General features: G+C 46.6%; 2 protein-coding genes across 3 annotated transcripts; one reads left to right on the top strand and one right to left on the bottom strand.

Annotated features, from left to right (window-relative positions):
* Positions 1 to 926: 926 nt before the first annotated feature.
* On the bottom strand, positions 927 to 7355 carry parp3 (poly (ADP-ribose) polymerase family, member 3). 2 transcript variants are annotated; one of them, XM_056302105.1, is made up of 11 exons: positions 7215 to 7355; positions 6675 to 6877; positions 6189 to 6314; positions 5833 to 6015; positions 5069 to 5207; positions 3480 to 3703; positions 3227 to 3382; positions 2627 to 2713; positions 2357 to 2534; positions 2119 to 2262; positions 927 to 1976 (listed from the first exon to the last, which is right to left on the bottom strand). In XM_056302105.1, the coding sequence occupies exons 2-11, from the start codon at positions 6858 to 6860 to the stop codon at positions 1807 to 1809; spliced, it is 1593 nt and encodes a 530-aa protein (XP_056158080.1). In that variant the 5' UTR covers positions 6861 to 6877; positions 7215 to 7355; the 3' UTR covers positions 927 to 1806. The 2 variants fall into 2 exon arrangements, with proteins under 2 accessions (XP_056158080.1, XP_056158081.1); XM_056302106.1 differs by having other exon boundaries at positions 6675 to 6869; positions 7215 to 7331.
* Positions 7356 to 7449: 94 nt separating this feature from the next.
* On the top strand, positions 7450 to 8843 carry LOC130133843 (peptidyl-prolyl cis-trans isomerase-like). The gene has a single exon (XM_056302107.1). It carries the CDS (start codon positions 7562 to 7564, stop codon positions 8057 to 8059), a length of 498 nt encoding a protein of 165 aa, XP_056158082.1. The 5' UTR covers positions 7450 to 7561; the 3' UTR covers positions 8060 to 8843.
* The last annotated feature ends 568 nt before the right edge of the window (positions 8844 to 9411 follow it).

Raw genomic sequence — 9411 nt, 5'->3', positions numbered from 1 at the left:
GTGAATGAAACCACAAGGTAAGTTTAGTGGACTTTAACGAGCCGAAGTGATAGGTCTGAATAGTCCAGTTCCGATGCTTTTTTATTAGTTAGAAATTGTCCAGTCATGCAGATTTAGCTTCAACCCAGAGATAGCTGAATTGGTCGAGCAGTTACAGTGGCGCGGGTAAGGAAACTCTTGGGGCAGAGATGTGTAGCAAAAGTCATCAACACAGAGCCAAACTTTACGTTCAAAACCTCCCCTCCAGACAAGTGAGATATTTTGGCACTTGTGGAATGTGGTTGTGGCGCAGTGGTTAGCGCAGTCACCTCACAGCAAGAACGTCCTGGGTTCGAGCCCCGGTGTAATCCAAACTTGGTGGGTCGTCCCGGGTCGTCCTCTGTGTGGAGTTTGCATGTTCTCCCCGTGTCTGCATGGGTTTCCTCCCACAGTCCAAACACATGTAGGTCAGGTGACTCGGCCGTACTAAATTGTCCCCAGGTGTGAATGTGTGTGTGTCGGCCCTGTGATGGACTGGCGGCCTGTCCAGGGTGTCTCCCCACCTGCCGCCCAGTGACTGCTGGGATAGGCTCCAGCATCCCGCGACCCCGACTGGGATAAGCGGCTTGGATAATGGATGGAATGTGGTTGCCGGTGGCTCGATGGCTAAATCAAAAAGAAAAGGTCTTGAGGGGCATCCGTGGCAAGTCCGCCACTGAAGGCCACAGGGCCGTGTGTAGCGAGTTGGTTAAAACTGAGGCAGAGGGGAAAAGAATATAGCAACTTCATCTGATATAACTGTTGAGCCAAACCCAATTTTTTCCAAAACTGTAAATAATGCCATTCCACTCTGAAGTTCTCTCTCAACAGAACACAATAATGCAAATCTGTTACGAAAACATTTTACACAACAAGCAAATAAAAGACTAGTTAAAGCCACTGTCTGTACGAAAACTTTTTTTTTTTATTATTGATTCATGGTTTCAAGTAATGTTAGTGCAACAAGGCTGAGGACATTTAAAAGGAACTCGGCGCATTACCGACACTGAATGGGGATATTTCTAACATAACTGGAAGAGTTGGGAAAAGATATTCCAACTGGAAGATTTGGGAAAAGATATTCCAACAGGATACTATTTATTAACGTGCACACAATAGAGGCACTTTCAGAGCACTTCTAGGCGTCTCCTCAAAATGCTAGGTTTGTTACAGCGCTTAACAGCGACTCAAAAAATTCCACTTCTTTCTCTTGTAAACAACACTTCAGCACATAGTGTTCCATCTCTACACAAGCATGGTGAAAGATCAACAACAAATTCTCCCACTTACCCTGAACCATTCCTTTTCAGAAGGAAAAGCTTGGAATAGCATCAACACTTGCACAGGGTGACTCAAAATGCAAAAGGGTGACAGTGCAAAGCACCCCAAAGACGAAAACAGTGCGTATGTGCAGTAAGCTTTGAGCCTGCTCACACAAGGTTTCCAGGGGATTTATACAAGTCTTCCCAGACTGTAATCTGAACAGAAACAAACTAAAGATCAAGGAGAAGATACTGTAAGGGCAGAGCCAACGTACAGCATAGGAACAAACTGCAATTTAACAGTTGCTTTCATCCAACCAATTTTGACTGCAAGCGGAAAATGTAAGATTTTGATGCATACAGTATGCATGAGAAGTGCGAGTCATCTCTGAAAACTACTCAAGTTCAAAAACTGTTACAGTATGAATACCATGAAACCGTGAAGCCCAGCTTTGTAAAGAGCCATTAAAATGTAATGGATTACTCGTTCTATCGAGACCTGCGCCTGGGTCCGGCTCGTGAACGGCTACATCCTCAGTTCCAGGAGGAAGCGCATGCGACACTGATTCTCTTTGTAGATGAGGTACTCGCTGCTGCTGAAGGAGCTATCTGAGAACTCGGGCTGCTGTACGGGTTTGCCTTGAGGCACGGAGACCTTCTTCCCATCCAGAGTTATAAAGGTGTCCTTAGAAGGGTCTGGAAACAGAGGAGTTATCAATGCCACTGTGCACAAAATACTGCCTGATGTACTTTTAGCAGCATTACAAATGCCGCTTCGGTCAAAGACTTCCGAGTGTAAAGTGGACACAGCTTTGTGTGAGGAAGTACTCTACTGTACCTGGTTCTACTGTCCCTCGCGCCACCACACAATCAAAGCCAGCAGGAGCCGTTTTTAAGGAGCAGTCGTCTCTGGTGATGGTGTGCTCCTTACCCAGGGCTACCTCGTTCAGAAACATCACTCCGGTGTTTTTGGAGGTGCGCACTACAAGTGGCATATAGCTCAGTTTTTACAAATCCCAGCATTGAGGCCATGGCTTTGACTGACATCTCTGCAAAACACATTTCCAAAGCCTTACCATATGACGCAGACTTGCTGTTTTCGGAAGCAAAGTAGATGCCACGACCAACACGGCCACCCGAATGGGGCATGATCCGCAAACCGCTCTTCAGAATGGCCGCTACCACCGCTATGTTAGTGCCGTGCCACAGGAGACGTCGGTTCTCCAGATCGTGATGCTCGCTGAATCGTTCCTCCTGCAACGAGGAAATATAATGGGTCGCAGAACTACAGTTAGGTGCGCTGTGAGTTCCGAGTATACCGCACGTTTTCTCTATACTACTCCTACCTCTGTCTCTCTGTCAATTTTCCACACATTGACAATTTTCGGGTGTCTGTAGTCACATGCGGTTGCTTTCAAGTATTTATCAATAACCTTCGAGTGAAAAAAGAATGAAAGTGGGTTAGTATTACTGAGCAGTGGCGCCCCCAGAAATTTTTCATAGGGGTGGCCAAATGGGGCCACTGAAAATCTTGGGGTGGCACACCAAAACCAAAAGCCATGACTGAATTTCGGGAATTCTATGCTGCTGTTGTAGTATACTGTATAGCCTAGTTGAAAACTGTCAATATGAGAGTTAAGAAAAATATACATTATTGATTTAAATGAACAGCATCTAATGTAAAATATCAGATAGAAGCATATTATGCATAATCAGAAGCATATTCTGCATATGTGACTCGTGGCTGGGGGGGCCAGCGGGGGGGCCAGGGATAGTATCAGGGTGGCCGTGGCCACCCCTGGCCACCCCTTGGGGGCACCACTGTTACTGAGGGGCATGGAATGAATCAAAAATGAACACCAGCTGATTTGAAATATGGACGACAGGCAGCAAATGTCAGAAAAGATGGTTTTGAGCAGCCATCCCATTATCACTGGGTACCGTACCTTAAACTCATCTGTATCTTTCCCAAGTAAATTCAGCTCGCATTTCAGCGAGTTGTAGTCTTGGTCCAGAGGGTGAGGAACTGTCTCCACCATCTCCTCCTGAGCCTTTTCTGTCTCCGACTTCAGTGTCTGGGCAAGCTCAATGTCAGCCAACACCTTCAGAGGACATTCAAGAGCAGAATTGACATAGGAGTTGCCTCCATAAGTAAGATAGTTCATTTGAAGACATAGTTTGCCCATAAAAAAACGTCACCATAAGCATCTCTTTCTTGCTCTCCACAATCTCTTTGGTGTCGATGGTTGGCGGCCGGTTCCGGCCAAAGTTGTGGGGGATAGTGGTGAAGAACTTTGAAGACAGCTCCTCCAGACCGGTGCTCCTGCTTCTTTTGCTCATCGCTGCCTCAATCTCCTCCAGGACCCCAAAACCCTTCGCAATCTGTAACTTGCTAAGCTTGCCCAAAGGCATCTTCTTTATGTCTATGTTTCAAACACGTATACACAAACACACATTACAGATATGATGACTGTGTTATTTTCATTATACACGAGCAAACCAAGGCCTATTGCAGTCATACGTTGTCTTTTTCATGACTTCAACGTTGACGGCACAGCAAACAGACATCGCAGGGGATTGGAAGGAATTTCTGAACAATAACCAAAAGAACACCTATCAGTCAGGTTGCTTGCGTATACACTCGGACTTTACCCTCTCCCAACAGTTATGGTGAATGATTTACTCTTTAAACCCTAAACCAGTGTTACTCTTTACGCATGCGTGGCTCGTGAGACCTTGTTTTGCGCCTCATAAAGATCCACCGATAACAATAAGAACACAGCTATTACCTACTTCTATAGGCTCCGTTTGTGTCCTGTTTTAGCGCATTGAAATGAATTGTCCAGCAGATGGCAGCATACTGAGGACACGCCAAAGAACGTAGGCTGCGTAACAGCGTGGGCTCACGGGTAGACGTATGGCCTGTGTGTGGAGCTTTGCATTTGCGAAATGTTTTGCAAGTTTAGCACGTAAGGTTATATCCAATATTGGTAACACTTTAGTATGGGGAACATAAAAAAAATTAATTAGTAGTGAATTAGTAATGATCAAGATGTCACTTTAGTATGGGGAACATATTCTAAGTAACAAAAACTTAATTTACAGTAATTTAACACTATTAACACTTGTAGTTTTGTGTGTTGTTATGTAAGAACAGACCATATTCATTAAGTGTTAGTAAGGGAGAATAACTTCTTGTGGTACTACCACCTTATAAAGTCCATACTAAGCAAAGCATATTGAGATGGTACTACTAATAAGCAATACTTCTGAGGTTATAGAGGGAAAACTCATAGTTAATGGCTTACTGGTTGTATAATAAGGCCATGCAGAATAAGGCATTAATGAGTACGTAATAATGACCAATTAAGAGCCAATATGTTGCTAATTTGCATGCTAATAAGCACCTAATTAATGGTGACTACGTTCCCCATACTAAAGTGTTACCTATTTTTTAAACATGCACAAAGATGGTAAATATCTTGAGAGTGATGATAAAAAAAAACACCCGAGTTATATCTGCAATCTCTGTGGCTCTTGAGGAATGGTCTTGCTCAATTAATTAGTGAGTACCACTGCCCTAAACTCTTAAATCTCAGAGTATGTGACATCTCAACGCCTGTCAGAAAGTCGGTAAAAGCTCCAAGTCAACAACCGATGCGCTTCTAATCCACGGCCCCACCCAGCACAACAGGTTTGTTACCTAACAGGACCAAGAGTCGTAAACCCTTCCCAGGCTACATAAATCTGAATTCAGTAAGGGCTGGCATGCTGACACACACACCCACCTAAGTTCATACACTCCATTGCCTCTTTGAACATATCATTGCTGAAGATGAGCTTGATGAGATCTTGAGTAGGAGCGTCAAGGGTGCACGGAAGGACATTTTTGGTGACTTTGATATTCTTCCCGTCGACACTGTCCACCTGCAACATTACCAAAAATCAATTAACTCCTGCCAGAGCTGACAGCAGATCTGAGGTGGGACTAGAAACACGTGGCTGACGTTCAGTACGGTGGATTTAAGTTGCACAACAATTCAATCAAACCATCCAGCCGTTATCTAAACCGCTTATCCTGCTCTCAGGGTCACGAGATGCTGGAGTCTACCCCAGCAGTCATTGGGCAGCAGGTGGGGAGACACCCTGGACAGGCCGCCAGTCCATCACAGGGCCCACACACACACACACACACACACCTAGGGACAATTTAGTACGGCCGATTCACCTAACCTACATGTCTTTGGACTGTGGGAGGAAACCGCAGCCCCCGGAGGAAACCCACGCAGACACGGGGAGAACATGCAAACTCCACACAGAGGACGACCCGGGATGACCCCCAAGGTTAGACTACCCTCGGTCTCGAACCCAGGACCTTCTTGCTGTGAGGCGACCGCGCTAACCACTACTCCACCGTGCTGCCCCAAATAAAACCAATGGGTCTGAAAGCCAAACATATCCAGCTATTATTTTTACTGGCATTTCTGTAGGATGCTGTAGCTAAAACTTCCCATCTGACAAAAATCACTCTCTCTACTAACAAATTCCCTACCTTAACCTCAGCGTCCTGCATTCCATCAACCTCTATCAGGGTGTACTTCCCAGAGTGGGACACGAAGTTCACACGATCCTTCCAATTGTTCTTTGTCTTATCTTTGAACTTCTTCTCAAAGTCCTTCACAGCCGCCTCAGGGTTATCAAAACCGGAGGAGAGTTTGGACTGGCCCGTTTCTCCCTGTATTTAAGACAAAAGAATAAAGGCGCTTCAATATCCTCAAAAGGGGAAAGAAAGTCTGCATTAAATAATCAGTGAAGTCAAATCAAATAGGGAAAAAAGAGCCATCTGCTTTGTGGTTTAATCCTCCCACATAACTTAACCAATAAGAAAATGAGTTATTCAAGACTCACCACTCTGCCCCATCTATTCCAGCAATAGTAGTGACTGCTTTCTTTAAGAACTTGTATGACATAAAATTTGTTGTTGTTATTTCCGATGTTGGTCTGGTTGAGCATGCAGTCATAGTCTTCATATACCTGTGGGAACAGAAGCAAGAAACACCCCCGACTGTGTGTTTTGAGAGGGTGGATGGAGTTTCACCTTTGTCTAGAACACACTGACCCTCAACCATGTGCCATGGAGGGCCACCTCCACATGGAGGTGGCCACCTGTATGCGGGTGTTCTCCACAACCCCACACCCGCCTGCAGATTCCACCAACGCACACACCTTCAACCAACCAGCGGGGGGGGGGCTACGCAATGACGTCAGCAGGTCGTAGTATTGGGTTGGATTTCATATTTGCATGTCTCTCCACGACGCACGGCAGTAACGCCGGTCTGTAATCTGATCGCCTGAGTTGACAGAAGAATACACAAGATGACCACAGTCGCTTACCTCTGCGGCCCCGGACAGCTCGCAGTGCTCGTCGACCTTTCTCTTGCCCGTGGGCTGTGAACTGGCAGCCATGAGGGCCTCCTTGGCAGAGGCGAACGCATCCTTTGGCTGGGCTGCTTCTGACTCCTGCTTCACCTTCTTGCCACCCGCCTGGCTTGAAGAAGCGGTCTTTCTCTTTGGTGGCATGTTCCTCCCCTGAGACCCTCCACACAGAAACAGCCACATTTAAAGTGACACTGTAGCCGATGCGCATAAAATGTCCACCAAAATGAACAACAGTGCAGTGATTACAGTGCAGGACGGGCAAACACGTAGGCGTGCTGAGCCATGTCTGCTCGGTTCCTGCGACTTTTAGCATGCAATGTTGTTTAACTTGATTTCGATCTGATTTAATTTCACGCGCAATACAGCGAAAGTTTGGACGGGTTTTGGAGCGACGTAGCCAGGCTGCGTAACGCCCTGCACGTTGGACCCGCACCGGACAGCCACGAGCCAGAAGACCGGGTCTGATGGTGACGCGAGGCTGGGTAAAAAACTCACCTTTTAACTTCGTAAAAGGGACCCTCTGGAGTCAGACTGTCAGCCCCCCTCCTCAGACGATCCGCCTCGGCCCCCCCGCACGCCTCGGCCAGAAAGTTTACACACCGCCAAGTCGGGCACCGACGCTACAGCGAAGCAACGACGTCACGTTGATACAAAAGGTGACCGCTAATTGGTTGGTCCTTCCGTGATGTCAGCCCGCAGCGGCAGGGCCGCGCCTCCGCTGTTTTGCGCCTAGGGCGACTTCCGTATCATGACAACGTCGTGACGCGGGTTCTCCTGTTCGTTGTGCGCCAGTTGGGAAGCCAGCACCCCCTTGCCCAGCCCGCTTGCCCAGCCCGCTTGCCATGGCCGCCAACCCGCGAGTTTTCTTCGACGTCTCCGCCGGCGGCAAACCGCTCGGCCGTGTGGTGATGGAGCTCAGAGCCGACGTCGTCCCCAAGACGGCGGAGAACTTCCGAGCGCTGTGCACCGGCGAGAAGGGGTACGGCTACAAGAGCTCCACTTTCCACCGCGTCATCCCGGGGTTCATGTGCCAGGGTGGAGACTTCACCCACCACGACGGAACCGGCGGCAAGTCCATCTACGGAGAAAAGTTCGCTGACGAGAACTTCACGCTGAAGCACATGGGTCCGGGTACCCTTTCCATGGCCAACGCTGGACCCAACACCAACGGATCCCAGTTCTTCATCTGCACAGATAAAACAGCCTGGCTGGATGGGAAGCACGTTGTCTTCGGTAAAGTGGTGGATGGCCTGGACGTCATCAAAGCGGTGGAGGGTTACGGTTCCGAGAACGGTAAAACCTCGACCAAAATCACCGTCGCCGACTGTGGGCAGCTCTGAACAGTCGTCGTCGTCGTCCCCCCCGACTCACCCTGCAGCACCCCCCGCATCCCCCCCATCGTCATTCTACATTCCTGTTGATGGAGACGTGTTGTACCCAAACTCGCCACCCTTTTCTGCTCTTCAGGCCATGTTGCATTTGTGACTTTGCCTGAGAACTTTCTTTTGCGAGAAACCTAAAAAATAAGGAAGACGTAGTGACGCCAGTACCAAACCGTCCCGCCTACAAAGTACCGTACTGCCTTTACGCAGTTAATTTTATTATTGGGGAAATTCCACATTCAGAAGAAGAGATGGACGGACTCCGAACCACATTCCAGACATTTTCACCAAGAGCTGCACCAATATGGCACTGCGACAAGAGGACTTCAAAACAAGAACTCGATTAGGACCAATTGTGTTTTTGATAAATTTCTTATCGACTGACAACACTTTATTGTTAAGAAAAAAAATTTTATTTTTTAATTTTTTCAATTCTCCTTTTGTTTTGCGGCATGAACAGTTTTTGTTGGTTCATGATGTCATGTACATGTGTTTTGTGCAGTAAAGGAAAAAAATACAAAGTGCCGTCCAAAAGTAAAAGTAAAAAATTCTTTCTATTCTACTGTCATATAGTCAATGCCGCTTCTGAAATGTCCTGTGTTGAACAATGAAAAATAATATAAAAATATGAATATGATGTGAGGGTCTCAGGACAGGCTGTTGTTGCTGTAAAGCCCCTTGAGGTGAATTTGTAATTTGTGATGTTGGGCTGTAACGAATAAAACGGACTTGACTATTATAACGAGTTACTAACGTACTTACTTACTTACGTACTTATTAAAGTTATGAAAGAATCAAAGCAGAAATTTGCAAAACAGGCATTTAGAATTTCTTTTATTAAACGACAAAATTTCAAACCATGGGTTCAGATTTACAAAATCTGATTGTTACAAATAGAAAGACATGACATCACATCACATGGAATAACGAATGAATGAATGAAAGCCACTTTATTTGACATTGTAGTTTACAACGAATTTGTCTTCTGCATTTAACCCATCATGTTGTATAGGAACAATGAATAATAATAATGATAGTGAATAGGAGCAGGGAATAAGCTGAAAGAAGAAGAAGAAGAGGATGATGATGATGATGATGATAATGATGATTGATAGGAGCAGTGGACAGCTGCAGCGCCTGGCGGCCAACTCCAGTTCTCTTTCCATTGCCTTGCTCAGGGGCACAGAGTTGGAGGAAACCACAGCACCCGGAGGAAACCCACGTAGACACGGGGAAAAAATGCAAACTCCACACAGAAAGGACCTGGGACGGCCTGGGGTTCGAACCCAGGACCTTCTTGCGCGAACCAC

This window comes from Lampris incognitus, chromosome 2 (assembly GCF_029633865.1).
Source record: "Lampris incognitus isolate fLamInc1 chromosome 2, fLamInc1.hap2, whole genome shotgun sequence".
Classification (NCBI taxonomy): domain Eukaryota; kingdom Metazoa; phylum Chordata; class Actinopteri; order Lampriformes; family Lampridae; genus Lampris; species Lampris incognitus.
The sequence above is the reverse complement of the archived record's forward strand: the minus strand, read 5'-3'. Positions and strand labels throughout refer to the sequence as shown.

Excerpts from the sequence above, each read along its gene's own strand:
- parp3 (XM_056302105.1), bottom strand. The coding sequence starts at position 6,860 with ATGCCACCAAAGAGAAAGACCGCTTCTTCAAGCCAGGCGGGTGGCAAG. Across the intron at positions 6,016-6,188 it reads GGAATAGATGGGGCAGAGTG|GGAGAAACGGGCCAGTCCAA; the intron begins GTGAGTCTTGAA and ends TCTTAAATACAG. Across the intron at positions 5,208-5,832 it reads TGCAGGACGCTGAGGTTAAG|GTGGACAGTGTCGACGGGAA; the intron begins GTAGGGAATTTG and ends GTAATGTTGCAG.
- LOC130133843 (XM_056302107.1), top strand. The coding sequence starts at position 7,562 with ATGGCCGCCAACCCGCGAGTTTTCTTCGACGTCTCCGCCGGCGGCAAA.